The sequence below is a fragment of the Periophthalmus magnuspinnatus genome, chromosome 7 (genome assembly GCF_009829125.3).
Source record: "Periophthalmus magnuspinnatus isolate fPerMag1 chromosome 7, fPerMag1.2.pri, whole genome shotgun sequence".
NCBI classification, from domain to species: Eukaryota; Metazoa; Chordata; class Actinopteri; order Gobiiformes; family Gobiidae; genus Periophthalmus; species Periophthalmus magnuspinnatus.
This window is the reverse complement of record NC_047132.1, coordinates 491,688-508,620: the sequence shown is the minus strand read 5'-3', so window position 1 is coordinate 508,620 and position 16,933 is coordinate 491,688. Positions and strand designations below refer to the sequence as shown.

The 16,933-nt window shown below is 39.9% G+C and overlaps 2 protein-coding genes across 2 annotated transcripts in view; one reads left to right on the top strand and one right to left on the bottom strand.

Moving 5' to 3' along the window:
* Positions 1–570: 570 nt before the first annotated feature.
* Positions 571–15,528, bottom strand: LOC117373632 (uncharacterized). Its single transcript, XM_055223146.1, has 9 exons — positions 15,430–15,528; positions 11,698–11,722; positions 11,480–11,596; positions 9,958–10,070; positions 8,435–8,606; positions 7,308–7,337; positions 7,136–7,237; positions 3,891–4,162; positions 571–1,213 (listed from the first exon to the last, which is right to left on the bottom strand). Exons 1-9 carry the CDS (start codon positions 15,526–15,528, stop codon positions 824–826), a joined length of 1,320 nt encoding a protein of 439 aa, XP_055079121.1. The 3' UTR covers positions 571–823.
* chdh (choline dehydrogenase) overlaps positions 14,310–16,933 on the top strand; it is a 47,135-nt gene continuing 44,511 nt past the window's right edge. Inside the window, exon 1 of the mRNA XM_033969939.2 lies at positions 14,310–14,387. The gene's annotated coding sequence lies outside the window, so the exon portion shown is untranslated. The remainder of the gene's footprint in view (positions 14,388–16,933) is intronic.

Below are 16,933 nucleotides of genomic sequence, written 5' to 3'. Positions count from 1 at the left end.
ACCACCAGCACCACTCACTTACACACCGCATTCATACTAGGCAATGTGGGTGAAGTTTTTACCATTGCTGCCCCACTGTGGCACCTGGTATTCCCAGCAATCTTCCATCCAAGTATTGACCAGGCCAAGTCCTGCTTAGTGTCTGAGATTTGATAGATAAGGCTTTGACAAGGAGGTTTTTCCCCATAGAAACGCCCCATGCTACCCAGGAGTTGTAGGAGCCTACTCAAGATCTTTGGGCTGTGAGGTGAGAGTGCTAGCCACTCATCTACCCTTAAAGTGGTCAAACAAATATATTTTATATAATAGTTATGTTCATGTGACATCTCAACTTTCCAGAATCCCTATAGTTAAAATGTAAGCTGGACAGGTCAGAATTCTATGGTGAAATTTACTGTTTAACTGTCAGGCTGCAAATTTGTTGACCTAGTTTATGATTAATATCTCTGTAATTACTGGGTAAATCCACATGAAACAAAAACTGATACAAAGTTCAACATCTTCTGTCAGTATACATTAAAAAAAAATCAAATTATTTTTTTCACACTAGTTTCAGAAAGTGGTGCCATTATTCAACACAAAAGGTGTGAATGTTTTGAGTTGAAAGAACTTCAATCCCTAAGATTACAGATAATATGGTAAATTTGGGGAGCCAATCCCAAACAAGTAATGATAAGGTTTGACGTTTGTGCATCTTAAATGTTGATATTTCTTTCAAAAACAGAGAATTTCTGATAGTTATACAGGCCTCTGCCCTCCAGCTGAACACAATGAAATTGTAAAAATCATAATTTCATAATTTGCAGTCACAAAACCAATTGTGTTATGCAGCTTCCTGATCTTTAGCCCCACTCACTTGCTGTCCATTTAAAGCTTGCACCGCAGCACGTAGCTTCTCTGTGCTATCTCTGCTGTACAAGTTTCCAGACAAGAAGAGATTCGCTATCTTCATGCTGTCATCCTGTTTGTGCTTGTGAAGACATCGACACAGCTTGTTCAAATCTTTCATCAGACTAAATGTCTGACAGGCCCTAAGCTCCGAGGTTAGTGAAGCACTCTTTCCAAAGTGCACCACCCAGAACTTAGCCAGATCTGAGCTGTTCTTAGCCTGACCTGCCACCAGGTTTAGGACCAGGGGGTACAGGTCCTGAGCTGCTGCAGGGATGCTGGCTCCAGGGATGGGGAGAGGCTGGGGTGAGGGCAGGGAAGAAGGCTGGGAAGAAATAGACAATAGAATTATGTTCTCATATTATTTTTTTAAAGGAACTGTATGTGCTGTTAGTTTTACAAAAGGTACTACGATCACAACTGAACTTGAGTTGTCTTAAAGGCTAAGATAAGGATAAGATTTTGATTTAAAATTCCATGAACTGACCATGACCTAACTGTGTTCCCAGTTATGAAGTAAATATGTTCAAATCAAATGTAAATTTTATTGATAAGAATTTTAATCCTAATTTACTTGTGATTACAAAAACATTGGAGATGATAACCCATTTATTTACAGTGAGGCAAATAAGTATTTGAACACCCTGTGATTTTGCAAGTTCTCCCACTTAGAAATCATGGAGGGCTCTAAAATTTTCATCTTAGGTGCATATCCACTGTGAGAGACATAATCTAAAAAAAATTATGAAAAAAATTGTATGATTTTTTAAATAATGTATTTGTATGTTACTGCTGCAAATAAGTATTTGAACACCTGTCTATCAGCTACAATTCTGCCCCTCAAAGACCTGTTAGTCCCCCTTTAAAAAGTCCACCTCCACTCCACTTATTCTCCTAAATTAGAAGCTCCTGTTTGAGGTCGTTATCTGCATAAAGACACCTGTCCACCCCATACAATCAGTAAGACTCCAACTACTAACATGGACAAGACCAAAGAACTGTCAAAATGCACAAGAGACAAAATTGTAGACCTCCACAAGGCTGGAAAGGGCAAAGGGGCAATTGCCAAGCAGCTTGGTGAAAAAAGATCCACAGTAGGAGCAATTATTAGAAAATGGAAGAAGCTAAACATGACTATCAATCTCCCTCGGACTGGGGCTCCATGTGAGATCTCACCTCGTGGGGTCTCAATGATCCTAAGAAAGGAGAGGAATCAACCCAGAACTACACGGGAGGAGCTGGTCAATGAAAAGAGCTGGGACCACCGTTTCCAAGGTTACTGTTAGTAATACACTAAGACGTCATGGTTTTAAATCATGGCACAGAAGGTTCCCCTGATTAAACCAGCACATGTCCAGGCCCGTCTTCAGTTTGACCAATGACCATTTGGATGATCCAAAGGAGTCATGGGAGAAAGTCATGTGGTCAGATGAGACCAAAATAGAACTTTTTGGTCTTAATTCCACTCGCCGTGTTTGGAGGAAGAAGAATGATGAGTACCATCCAGAGAACACCATCCCTACTGTGAAGCATGGGGGTGGAAACATCATGCTTTGGGGGTGTTTTTCTGCACATGGGACAGGACGACTGCACTGTATTAACAAGAGGATGACCGGGAGTGGCTCCGTAAGAAGCATATCAAGGTTCTGGAGTGGCCTAGCCAGTCTCCAGACCTAAACCCAATAGAAAATCTTTGGAGGGAGCTCAAACTCCATGTTTCTCAGCGACAGCCCAGAAACCTGACTGATCTAGAGAAGATCTGTGTGGAGGAGTGGGCCAGAATCCTGCAGTGTGAGCAAACTGGAGAAAAACTACAGGAAATGTTTGACCTCTGTAATTGCAAACAAAGGCTACTGTACCAAATATAACATTGATTTTATCAGGTGTTCAAATACTTATTTGCAGCAGTAACATACAAATAAATTATTTTAAAAATCATACAATGTAATTTCCAGATTTTTTTAGATTATATCTCTCACAGTGGACATGCACCTAAGATGAAAATTTCAGACCCCTCCATGATTTCTAAGTGGGAGAATTTGCAAAATCACAGGATGTTCAAATACTTATTTGCCTCACTGTACATCATAATTTGTTTTGATTCAATGCTGAAATCCAGTTGGTTTGAACCTAAAAGGACTCTCTCTGATCTAAATTGTCACTGCTTAAACCCCAACACCTGCAGACAATCATTAATCACTGCTAGTGCAGTCTCTGCAGTTCAGTGAGTGAATTCTGGAGGTTGTGAGCTTTCGCATGAGGCATGACCCGTCTATATACTGAAAATGAGAAAAACTTTAAAAACAAGGGTTCATTGTCATGCAATATTTATCCAACCACTCCACTCTTTCTGCTTTCCCCTACCTCAGCTAACCACCATGACTCTGCATAAACCTTTTTCTAAATTCAGAAAAGGGCATGTGACTTCAATGGAAACACTGAGGTTATCCACAAAATATGCCCAAAACATGAACAATCTGATCTGCAAAAGTTACTCCTACATGAGTAATAGTATGTAATGATAAAATGTACCAGTAATGTATGTAATATAAAGGGGGAGAACGGGGCACAAGGTTGCGGGGAGAAGGTGTTTTACCATGGTCTATGGTGGTGTGTTTTGTGGTCAGCGAAAGCTATGCCAGTAAACGATTGTGAAAAACAGTATTTCTGGACTCCTTTATGAAAAATTGTCATGTGGGAGCATGCGGGACGTAGGCTTGTGGGTTAAGTCTTGTACAGGCTCGTACTGCTAATTATAAGGAGGGTTTGAATAGGTCCAGGAAGAGTTCACAAGATTGACATATTAAATCCCTTCAGTCATGTTTTTAATAATGGAATAAAATCATAACATGATATAATGTCATAAAGTCAATTTTGCATAATACCCCCTCTTTAAGACAGCAAAAATTAGGTACAATGCCTTTAAAGGCTCTATATAGCTTCCATATAGCACCTGCTTGTCTCCCCCCTCTCCTCGTTCCTGAGCCATTGTTGGGCCTCACCTGTGCAGCCACGATGAGCACCGTGCGGGCAGCCTGCACCTGCTCCAGAAGCCAGCGCATGGGCCCCAGCTTAGCCACGCTCCCCTGCTGCCACATGTCCACTGCCACGCTGCAGCCTCCATACTGCTGCAGGAACTCCACCAGAGCCCCTACGGCACACTGGAACTGCTCGCTCTTCGCCGGGTACACCACCAGCACAGGCACGCATGGACCATTTGCACCCGGACCCACCTTCTTATACCTGACGGCAAGGCGGGCAGCACACACTTTGTCTGAGGGAGACATAAAAATCTTCCATAGTACAGCATAAAACTTACAGTTGAAACCAGAAGTTTACATACAGTAAGATTACTATGTCTTTAAAGAATTTGGACGCTGAAGACATGAGCGAGGCGGTCTACAAACTTGGCTCAGCTACACTAGTTCTGCTAGGAGGAATGGGCCAAAATCCCTTCCAACTATCATGAGAAGTGTATATAAGGATATCCGAAATCTTTGATCCAAGTCATACAGTTTAAAGGCAATGGTACCAAATACTAATGAACTGTGTGAACTTCTGACTTTGAAGAAAGTCATGAAAAAAAACAAAAAACTTCTATCATTATCCTAATCGGTCCTAATTGCCTAGTTGATCTAAAACAGGAAAAGTTTAGTCTGATTTCATGTCAGAGAGTGAAAAAATGCATATGTCTTTTATATCTCCATAATAGATCTATCTCCATAGATTGCATGTTTTTCAAGGTATTAAATAAATACACTGTAAAAATAAGTATCTGCTAAAAAAAAATTACTTGATTTGAGTAGTTTTGATCTAGAATATTTGCCTAAATTTAGGACATTTTTCTAAAAGTAATTTTTTTAAATGTCTTGTCTATGGAGCTCAACAGCCCTGCCCACTTCGGTTCCGAAAGTCCATCCAGCCATTTTCTTCCCCTTATCCGGGGCCATGTCGCAGAGGCAGCTGTCTAAGCAGGGACTCCCAGACTTCCCTCACCCCACCTCAGCTGGCTCCTCTCAATGTGGAAGAGCAGTGACTCTACTCTGAGCTCCTCCTGTGTGACCAAGCTCCTCATCCTATCCCACTTATATTCAAGTCACTACCCAAAGCTCATGACCATAGGTTAGAGTAGGAATCAAGACTGACCTGTAAATCGAGAGCTTTGCCTTTCGACTCAGCTCCTGCTCTGGTCATACAGGGACCGGACAGTCCTTAACAAAGGGCCCCGGACCCCATACTCCCGAAGCTCTGCCAAAGGACACCATGAAGGACATGGTTAAATGCCTTCTTCAGATCCACGAAACACATGTGGATTGGTTGGGCAAACTCCTATGAACCCTCGAGCACCCAATGGAGTATAGAGTTGGTCCAGTGTTCCATGACCGGGACAAAAACAGCACTGCTCCTCCTGGATCCAAGGTTCGACTATTGGTTGGATTCTCCTCTCCAATACCTTGGAATAGACCTTACTGGGAAGGCTGAGGAGTGTGATTCCTCTGTAATTGGAACACACATTCTGCTCCCTCTTCTTAAACAGCAGACCACCCTGGTCTGCCAGTCCAGAGGTACTGTCCTGGACGGCCACGCGATGTTGCAGAGACATGTCAGCCAATACAGTCCCACAACATCCAGAGACTTGAGTTACTCGGAAGGATCTCATTTACCCCTGGAGCCTTACATGACGGTGGGGTTGAGGAGATCCTCAAAGTATTCCCTCCACTGTCCAACAACATCCCCAGTCGAGGTCAGCAGCTCTCCACCCATATTGTAAACAGTGTTAGTGAAGCACAGGGTCGGACGGTTTGCCTGAATCTCTTTGAGGCTGTCCGATAGTCCTCCTCCATGGCTGAACTCTTCTCAACTCCGAGTTTTTGCCACTGCAACAGCATGAGCCACGGCATGCTTGACCCACCGGTACTCGTCGGCTGCCTCAGGAGTCCCACAAGCCAACAAGACTCGATAGGACTCCTTCTTTAGCCTGACGGCATCCCTTACATCTGGTGTCCACCACCATGTTTGGGGGTTGTCGCCGCTACAAGCACCAAGCGTCGACAATAGAGGCAGAGAACATGGCCCATTCAGAATGCATGTCTCTCCAAGATCTGGAAGAAGCTCTCCCAGAGGTGTGAGTTGAAAACCCCCTGACAGACGTCCCCAACAGACCCTCACAGTACACTTGGGTCTGCCAGGTCTGTCAGGCCTCCTCCTCCACCAGGGAATCAAACTCACCACCAGGTGGTGACTTCACCTGAGTGTCCAAGACACGCGGCCAAAGGTCAGATGACACGACGACAAAGTCGATCATCGACCTCTGACCTTGGGTGTCCGAAATCAATTTTTCATTTGTTTTTCCAAAAACAAAAGATTCAAATCAAGAGTTCAAAGGCATTGTGCAGTCTAACTAGCTATCTGTTAACTAATACCAAAAACATGTCTGTTAAGTCCAAAAAGCACATTTAAAACACACACATTCTAGGAAATGCTCTAATAACTTTCTGTCACGATCCTGGTCTGTCTGTCATATTTTGTGTATTTTTTCCTGCTTGGTCACGTGTCTGAGTCTGGAGCTGGGGTGGAGAGCTGGGGTGGAGAGCTGGGCTCCTCCCGCGCACACCTGGGGCTAATCTCTAATCAGCCGCACCCGAGGGGAATAAGAGGAGCCAGGACCTGACACTCAGCGCCAGATGGTCCGCATACCTGAGTGATCCTGCTCCCTGGACCCGCTCTGCTCTCCTGCCCCGGACCCAGCTCAACTCTGCCGGCACTGTCCGCCCTGTCCCAGACTCCGCTTCACACGCCCTGCTCTTGGACCATGAGCCACGCCCTGTTCCCGACTCACCATTTGATCATCGTTCACGTGTTTTGCACCTTTGTAAATAAACACTGTAAACTTTCCCCCGAGTCCTGTATCTTTGTGCTCGGCACAAGGGGGGACCAAGCACTTTCAGAAATGGATGTTACATAAAATTAGGTTTTGTAGTCAATAATTATAACATCGCTAATTAACAACCACATTATTGATTTTAGTTATCATGTAGCTGGTTAGCTACATGATAACTACATGTCTCTTAATATTTGAATTTTTTTTTAAGTCTATGGGAAAAATGAATGGAAATTTTACTTCTAAAACTGGAGTGGATATCAAAGTAGCCACTATACAGACTATGGAGCTCCATAAAAAATCCAAATAAAAGGACAATAAACTTTAAAATGTGAATTCAAGTGAGTCACTTTTGTGAGTACTTACATATGACATATGCAAAGAGCAAGAGCATTACACAGACGATCAACCCTCCACAGATGACCAAACCTCCAACCGAAGAGGGCCCCCCTCTGTCAACAAATGGGACTGCAACATAAGACTGGACCATCAGTTGGGTTTCAAAACCTTCAGTATTATTGAATGAATGGTTGAATACCTGAAGTTGTAAGTGTAGACTGAACTTGATCTGTGCAACAATATCAAAACATTCAGTCATAAAAAGAGAATATATATATAATAATTAATAATATATATAATATAAAAGAGAATATATATATATATATATATATATATATATATATATATATATATATATATATATATATATATATATATATATATATATATATATATGTTTTAAATCTTTGAAAGAAATTTATGCTTCAGTGTGGGGACAAAAAAAAAAACATTTCAAAATTGAAAGGAGGGCATCCATATTTCATCTTGATTACAAAATGCTTTTCATAATCTCAATCTGCACTTTCAAATAAATATTGTCAATATTGTAACGACTATATCAAAAGTCTGAAAAAATTGCTTTTACCCATGTTATAATTGTTTTCCTTCTCATTTACCCTCTCACAGCTGTATTTGGAGTCATTCATGCATCCAATTTTATTTTCTTTACTAGCTATACACGTAGGATTTCGAAGCATTGCGTACTATTTTGCCACAAATAAAAAATCTGCTACTCGCTATCATGCGCAGCTATCCATAGGAGGTGCTAACAACGTGCCGTAAAGGGGCAAACAGGATTCGACTCTTCATACCTCATACCGCACTGCAATTTTCCAACCCAGAAGTGAGTGAACGTGCTTCTTTTATTATGTGGTTTTAGACCTTGGGCGTTCCTGGAGGTTATGTAGGTTTTGTACCACTAGAGGCACTTGGCTCAGTGTAACCTAGAGAACATAACCTATTTGAGGGATAAATTATTGTACATTTTGGCGGTTCCTGGACGTTATGGAAGGCTTGTAACATCAGGGACACTAGTCTCAGTCTAACCCTGAGAAAATAATTTATTTGTAGGATGGTTTATTGTAAATTTTTGGGGTTCTTGGAGGTTATGAAAAGCTTGTACCACTAGGCTCAGTCTAACCAAGAGAAGATGAATTATGGATGTGGGGTGGATTATGATGGAAGATGAATAAATTGATTATTTTTAGCTTTTAAGATTATATTGTGACCTGAATAACCACAATTATCGATTAACCAAATAAACTTCACATCTGTAGTTCTACGTTCACATCAGCAGGAATCTCTTGACTATATTAAGTAGCTTACTTGTTGGAGAAACAACCTCAGTCTCATCAGATATTCTTGGCGCAGACATAGTCCAATATTTGTATGGTGTGTGGGAAGGGTTGCTCTGGCGCGGGGGCAGAGGAATGTTGACGGCTACAACCAAGTAGCTATCAGCGTGGCCTGGATGTGGTATGGTGTGGTGGAACCAAATCTGAAAAGACAAAGCTTGATCACTCTATATTCAAAACTGTAGTCGTCCAAAGATCAATTAGTCGACTAAAAAGGGGGTGTGGCAAAACTATGAAAGTGGGAATAAACATCTAAACTCCATCCACAACCAAATTTCAAATAGAGCTATTAAATTGGGCAGTGCCTGTGGACTAAAGATGACAGTAAGAGTGGTGGGGTCTGGAGGTATAAGGAACAGTCAAATTGGTCTAACAGGAATCCACAGTTCAAACTCCGCCCCTCCTACAAACACCTGGCCGTAATCACCAACCACTGGAAATTGCAGTGTCCACCGAAGGCCATACAAACTTAGATGTACATGTTTTTGACCAGGAATTTCACCAAAAATGACTTGGAACAGTAGATAATGCTATACTAACACCATATATACAGTTTAGTAGTGGAAAAAAGGGGACTTAGTGTTTAGTTCCACTTCCATCTCTATAATCTGATCTGATCTGTCTCTGACCAAAACTGCACTCACAAGACTACAACTACAAGGAAGTTCATGCGGAAACAACTATTTATGCAAAAAAGTACTAGGTAACTGTGTATTTTTATATATAAAAATATGGATGTCCAATATAAATCCTTATCATCTAAATAAAGTAATTAGTTGACCAATGAATCAACTAAAGGACTAAAAACTATACCCCTATAGAGCTTATGCAGACGATATCACATTGTTTACAATGAGTGGCAACATTATTTGATTGGCAACATTATTTGAGTGACAACAAGTAATGACATTTTCTCCTGTAAGAGCTCAAAACACATCTAAAATGTGAAAGAGCTGCTACAGTTTAATAACAAATACAAAAGTGCACGACTTTGCTCAATATTTAGTTTGTATCTGACATCTAAAATAAGAAAATAAAGTAAATGGTAGTAGAAAACCAGTTAACAGTTAGCAAAACATCAAGCACTCTGCAGACTACGCTCACATTTATCACTGACACAGACTTAAATAACATGTTTCTGAGTGTGTGCGTATATTCATTGTTGTAAGGCCTGTTTAAGTGTCCTTTATCGTCCCTATATTGTTAGCTAACAAGCTACCTAAGCTCTGTAACAACAGAGAAACTCCCATCCATTTCCTTTTTGTCGTATAATGGTAAGTTGAGCTAAAAAAAAAAAAAAAAAAGAAGCTGCATGGGCAAAAATAAGGCCAAAAAAAAGCTAAGAATCATATTTTGCCTGTTAAGCAGTCCATAGTTCTGCCACTCAGTGTAACTCAGTCAGAATGTTGATGGGTATTTTCAAATAATATGATGCTAGGGCATAACCTCTATTAAAGACTATTATTATTATGTGGATATGGAGCCATGTTTTACCGGTGCCTTGTGGTTCTCTGGAATATGGATATCTTTCAAGGGTGGCACATATTCACATTTCATTGTTTTTGGTGATATGGTGATAACAGTGCCTTGAATGTATTTGAGAGTACCTGAAAGGAAACAGCGACAATATATTATAAAATATATTATAAAACACCTGCACCTTAATACTAAACCAGGTCTAAACTGGACTAGAACTGTTACTAGTGTTGTCACGATACTAGAATTTCAAACTCTATTTCGATATCACAAAGATAATAAAAAAAACCCTCTTTATTTAGGCAATAGATTGTGAATTCAAATCATTAAATCATAATGCTTTCTTTTCTATTCCCATGTGTCTTATATCTGTGTAATCCTCAGTGTCCAGTAGGTTCATAGTGGTCCATGGGTGTATACAGGTCTATGTGTCTTATACTTGTGAAAGATACAGCTAAGCGATTCAAAAAAGGTTCATTTCTGTCCTGTGAATGTGACTTATTAAGTATTGATGCTCAAATGAGTACCTAACTTCAACCTTTTGATACTTTTCACAACCTTAATTACTACACTATAATTATCATACAATTAATAATTATGAGAAAATAATTCATTCAAAAGTATATACACATAAGCAAAACAGTTTGCGCGTGATTTAATTTAGTCATGAGTGCAATATTTTAATTTGTCTGTGTATATAAACAATATATGAACAATGTTAAACAGAAAATGATTAAAAATACTATTTTTATACTGCACCTTTCAAATGGCTTTATAATAATAACAATCATAATAATCATAATAATATAAACTTTCATCTTTAGCCAGTTTGATTATTTTTTGTACTTATTTCTGCAAGATCTCTGTATGTATTTTTCACTGATAGCTCCAGTTAATACTAATGTTAATGTTTTTAGTAGGAGATGGTTGTAGGCATGTGAAGAAGCCCTATGTTCATCTCTCCTCATGTGCAGCCTCCTCTGTGTAAAGCCACAAGCTGCTTCTAATGTTCATTTTATACTTTGATATCAGACTTAGCTAACCAGATTGGACAGTCAATTGTTACTCATTTAAAGAGCAATGCTTATGAACAGTTCAGTGACACAAGGCTCCAAGTCAAAATCTGTCTGGAGTTAAACTCATTATGCAGTCTGATGTTAAAGAACCACTTGTGTTTAGAGCTGATGTGAGTGATAAGTGTTCTATCAGTGAGTGGGTAGATGGGTGGGTAGAACTTTACCTGTTTAATAAAACTGTTCCGGAACAGAAGAAGAAAACAGAGTAGGTGTTGGGGAAAGTTAGCAATGTAGTTAAAACCTACACTACATAACCTATATACCTATACCTATGACATTTATGACATTTTAAAGCAGAATTGCCATTTTAAATGCCAAAGTGCTGCTAAATATAATGCTGCTAACTATGTTTTAGGGAAATGAGTAGGCCTAACTATGTTTTAGGGAACTGTCATGTGCACTTTATATAAGATCTACTCTATCCAGCACTGTTTCAATGCCTACATGTTAAAGTTGTGTCTTACTGTCAATGGCAATGGCCCAGCTAACGTTAAACAAATAGTCTCCTTTGTTCACTGTCAATTTGGCCTTCAGGTCGGCCAGCAAAGACGGGACGAAGGTCGTATTCTCAATGAAATCACCTGAAACAAGAGGCTGCAGTCAGTGTGGGGGTGATTACATCTGTGTACAGTGGAATAACACTTAGTACTAAGGCTGCAAGAAAAAGCACCGGAAAACATACCATTAAAATCATCACAGTTCAGACGCTGAAAAACAGAATGAAGAATGAATTAAAAGAATGAATGAAAATATAATGCTTAACCCCTTACAATTCAAAGTCATTTTGGTGAATTCCCTTTGTTCCGACCTCTCCAAATTAAAATGATCACCATTATTGAACCCTCAGTAGTAAATACACAAGTTTGGGGTCTTTGCAAAGGTAACGCCCTATACTTTTACCCACAGGTGTCAGAATCACTGTAAATATGTCTGAGAAGCATTTATACACTTTGGAACACACAGCCAGAGATGTCTTGTACAAACATCCACATTACACAAAACAGTTGCAAAACAGTAGTCCATAAAATGCACACACATTAAGCACGGATTTCTAGAACCACTCGGCTTTGTTTACGCACTTGTCATGCTCCGTCTGTTTACGGAAAAGCATGGCATGCCATACATCATCCTGTTCCGCTGCTCATTGGCTGTAAGGAGAAAATGTCACTAAATGTGTGTAATGTAATTGGTTGATTCTACAAGGGGAAGAGTGGGGCGTAAACTTTCAGTCATCTGTAGCACTGATTCACTTTCTGGGGCTCCAGTAACCCACAACCCCCACCTTACTGACCAACATTGGTGTCAATCAGAAGCACACGTGTGTGTAGCATTGAGGAAGAAAGTTGGCACTGTCAGAAGTTTATTATGCCTGAAATCAACAAAAGAAATGCAAAAAAGTGACAGAGCAGATTTCATGTTTAGAATACTTTCCTGCAGCAGATTGGACATGGAGGTGGGCAAACTTTTTAACACACAGGCCGCCACAGTGGGTTCTAAAATTTGACAGAGGGGCGGGGCCAGGATATATATATATAGCTAATTTGAATGCCAGAAAAAAAATGTTGCTGAGTCTGTAAATTGGTTGCCGTTCCTGCACTGACTGCTTGCTCGTGTAGTTTTTCATGCTTCGTAGCAATATGATGGCTGGTATTGTTTCTTGGCATATTGGGCATACAGCCTTTGATCGGACTTCAGTGAAAAAATATTCTGGTTGAAGTAGCTGAAGTGCGTCACCTTTTGGGGAAACGTTGACATTAAAGAGGAAAGGTAAATCGAACACAATTGAACCTTACCTATTTTAACATATATCTATATAGCAAAGTTTAAATCTGTTGTTGTAGGAGTGAAGCTTGGATGTGCAGACAAATCTCTTCATTCCTATAACAAATTGTCCAGTTTACAGATTTAAACTTCGTAGTTTGCTATGGATCAGACCTGACCGACTGAGGGTTTACACAGACTATTTTAATATAATTTGGTCAAGTTCGGTGGGCTGGATTAATAAACTCAACCCCGGGCCATACTTTGCCCATGTCTGGCCTATACCCTCCTTTTTCCATCTTTCAATATAGGACTGAATGAAGATGAATCGCAACTGAATCAAAATCACAATTTGGACACAAAAATTGACACATTTAGTAAATCGCAAAGGCTGCAGTTTTTGAAGTACTGTAATTTCGTCCACAAACAACAAAATATCTTGTCTTATCCTGCTAACTGCTGGTAACCCCACAGTTTAGAGCTGTACAAATATGTTCTGAAATGTAATTCTTCTATTAGTAAATCAGTTTTTGTCAATTCTTAATGACACATTTCAATTGTGAACTTTGAACAGAATCCCATGATGATAAATTGCAAATCTAATTGCAGTCACACAAAAAAAAAAGTAAAAATCTATAAAGTTGGAGAATTGGAGAGTAATCAGAGGTGGGTAGTATGCATTTATTCAATTACGTTTACTTGAATAACTTTTTAAAGAAATTGTATTTATTGAAGTAACAGCTGGCTACTTATACTTGAGTAAAAGTTGTGGTTCCTTTATGTTAACAATAGAAAATGATTTGAACATGTGTGTTTCTTGCACCGTTCCTTTAGATATGATTTAGTATTTCTCATTTTTGAGTCTATCTTTAAAAAAAGAAAGAAAAGAAAGAAAAAAAAAAGATTTTGTGTATAATTTAATGTTTCGTCCTTTCAATTAAATTCACTTCAGATTATAGATCAGATGATACGTCCAGACAGTTACTCTTACTTGAGTGGTACTTTTCCCGAATAATTTTTTACTCATATTTGAGTAATTTCTTTGACCATTACTTTGTACTTCTACTTGAGTAATTATTTTTTCAGTAATGTTACTCTTTCTTGAGTAAACTTTTTGGGTACTCCACCACCTGTTCATGATAAAATGTATAAGACTGTGAAATAACAATTACAGGTATGTTGAAATGTATGATTAATTAATGAATTAAAAACAAATAAAACATAAAAATCACACTTACTACGTCTGTTACAGAGAATCCAAATCCAAGTGACACACAGAGCAAAATCACCAAAACACCACACATCGTCTCCATCTTATCTGCAAGGGCAAAAAAGGGAAAAATGTAACGATCCAGTGAGTTAGTCAAAACTCCACCGAGTGTCATCACACAAAGTACCGTCAAGTGTTCTCCTCAGCCCTGCCGTGTGGAGCAGCGCATCCTCCAGCGGCCCGGTAAAAAGCCCCTGGATCCGGTGTGCCCTCCCAAACTCCGCCCCGACGTCATGACGTACGGCTCCACGCTCACTCCGCCCCTCCTCCGCCCCTGCCCCGCCCCCGCGGGTTAGCTCGGGTCTCAAAACCAACAACTTCTGAGGCAGTTTGCAAGTACGGTACGTCTGCTCAAACCTTTTTTTATTGTAATGTTTAATCCAGATATAGTAGTAGTAATTTATCCGTAGCCCCTTCGCTGCAATAATCCCATTTGTCTGTAAACTTTGACAGTTTTTTGTACGGACATTTCACGCGTAAATAACGTTAGGTAACCGATTCATTACACTAGCCAAAAAACTACTGTTACTATCTGCAAAATCTTGCACAGTAACGGCACAAGGCCAGCCGTGTTAGCTTCAAGGTTTGCAGCTCATGAAACCCGTCACATACATTAGACTCTGCAGGTTTAGTGATTACTGTGACATTATCCTGTAGTATGAGGACTTGTAGTTTTTGCTTGCAGGTTTATAATTCCATTGTGCACGGTGAATAGCGGATTATTTTGTTTTAAAGATGGCGTTTGTAAGTGTTAAATCTGTGCTAAAGGTCGGGTAAGTTATCTGCTCTTTGGTTGGCTATTTGGCTGCTGACCAATTTAGTATTACTGCCCTATACTATCGCGTAGCAGCCTGCACCCTGTGCGTTTAGTCCAGAGCCCAGAACATGCACACAACTGCACACAACTACACACTACTGCACACAACTACACACAACTGCACACAACTGCACACAACTACACACTACTGCACACTACTGCACACAACTACACACAACTGCACACAACTACACACTACTGCACACAACTACACACAACTGCACACAACTACACACAACTACACACAACTGCACACAACTACACACAACTACACACTACTGCACACAACTACACACAACTACACACTACTGCACACAACTACACACAGGCCGCATAACACTGGGACTACACTTGGACTAAACCTGCACTGGACTAGAATTAAACCAGGACAAGTGTATGAATGCAAAATCAACATTTTGGTAAACTAGAACCAGAGCTGGGTATTATTCTGTTACACTATAGTTGTGTTTATGTTAGAAACTTTTAAAATAAATTGGACTTTTCACAGTACTTTTCTAGCAGCATACTTTTACTCCTACTTCAGTAATATTATCATTGAACAGTACCTGAGTAAAAGTTTTGGTGTAGGCTGCCTTGCTCGCTCCTGCCTTCTCAGGTTTTTCAATAGGGCTCAGGGCTTTGTGATGACCACTCCAAAGACCCATTTGTGCCTAAGCTTTGACTTCCTGGCTGATGTCTTGAGATGTTGCTTCAGTATTTCCACATAATGTTCTTTCCTCATGATGTCTGTTTTGTGAAGTTCACCAGTCCCTTCTACAGCAAAACAACCCACAACATGATGCCCACCCCTGTATTTCACAGCTGGGATGGTGTTCTCAGGTTTGCAGACTTCCCCCTTTTTTCTCCAAATGTAAAAATGCTCATTTTGGCCAAACAATTCAATTTTAGTTTCATCAGACCAAAGGACATGTCTCCAAAAATGAAGGTGTTTGTCCCTGTGTGCATTTGCAAACTGTAATTTGACTTTGTATGTTTCTTTTGGAGTAATGTCTTCTTCCTGCAGAGTGTCCTTTCAGTCCATGTCAGTACAGTCCTTGTTTCACTGTGGATAATGACACACTCTTCAGCAGCGTCTTCACAAGGTCTTTTGCCTCAGACCAAAGCACGTTCATCTCTGGGACACAGAACTCGTCTCCTTCCCGGGCAGTATTATAGCTGGATATTCCCATGGTCTTAATACTTGCGTATAATTGTTTGGACAGATGAATCTTGGCCATTTGGAAATTACATCTAAGGATCTACAATTCTCTTCCTGATGTCTTGGCTGATTTCTTTTGACTTTCTTTGAAGAAAGAGACCCACTGCCTCTACTGCATGGAATGTGGCAGAGGGTGCCCTGACGAGTGTGTGTTTACAGTTTTATAGTGTGTGTCAGCGTGTGTGAAGGAAGATCCTCTGGTCAGCAGAGCATTATCTTTGTGAACTTTCACACAATGGCACGGCCACAGGAAGTCACAGTCCTTTCCTTGATTCCGAGCAACTATGTTTTCTATTGTATTCTGTGTGTGTGCAACTTAATGGAATTCACTGGTATTAACTTTAGCATTAGTACAGTGAGATAAAAGTGTAATAATAAATGTGATACTCAGGGTCACGTGATACACGGGATCATGTAATCATTTCTTGGAATCGCGTGATAATTGATTGTGGGATAGTTTCTTTGGAGCATGGGATGGTTCCTCAGGAATCGCCTTATTTAAATCCTGTCCCAGAGCCCATTTGGGGCTCTACATAAATCATAACATAACATAATATAATATTGTTGGAAAATATCATTTTTTGAGTATTATATGTTATGAGGTCCGCACTGAAAATGAAATATAATTACATGGCTAATAATGTACACAAGTAAAGTACTGCTGCCAAAATTGCATCTGAGTAATAAAATAATTAAAAGTAGTAACAGTCCTTGAAAAATCTAGTATTTTTCATGCATACATTTACTACTTACTAGGCACTTTTAAACACAATTTTAGAAGCATTTGATTTGGCAATGACACTGACATGGATTGTGAAAATTGGGACTCCTAAGTAACGTCTATGATTTAA

What these genes read in the sequence shown, in the direction of transcription:
- LOC117373632 (XM_055223146.1), bottom strand. Translation starts at nt 15,528, where the DNA reads ATGGGTCTTTGGAGTGGTCATCACAAAGCCCTGAGCCCTATTGAAAAA. An exon ending in ACACCAAAACTTTTACTCAG is followed by an intron (nt 11,723 to 15,429) that starts GTACTGTTCAAT and finishes TCTGTTTTTCAG; the next exon opens with CGTCTGAACTGTGATGATTT. An exon ending in TGAGGTTGTTTCTCCAACAA is followed by an intron (nt 7,338 to 8,434) that starts GTAAGCTACTTA and finishes ATTGTTGCACAG; the next exon opens with ATCAAGTTCAGTCTACACTT.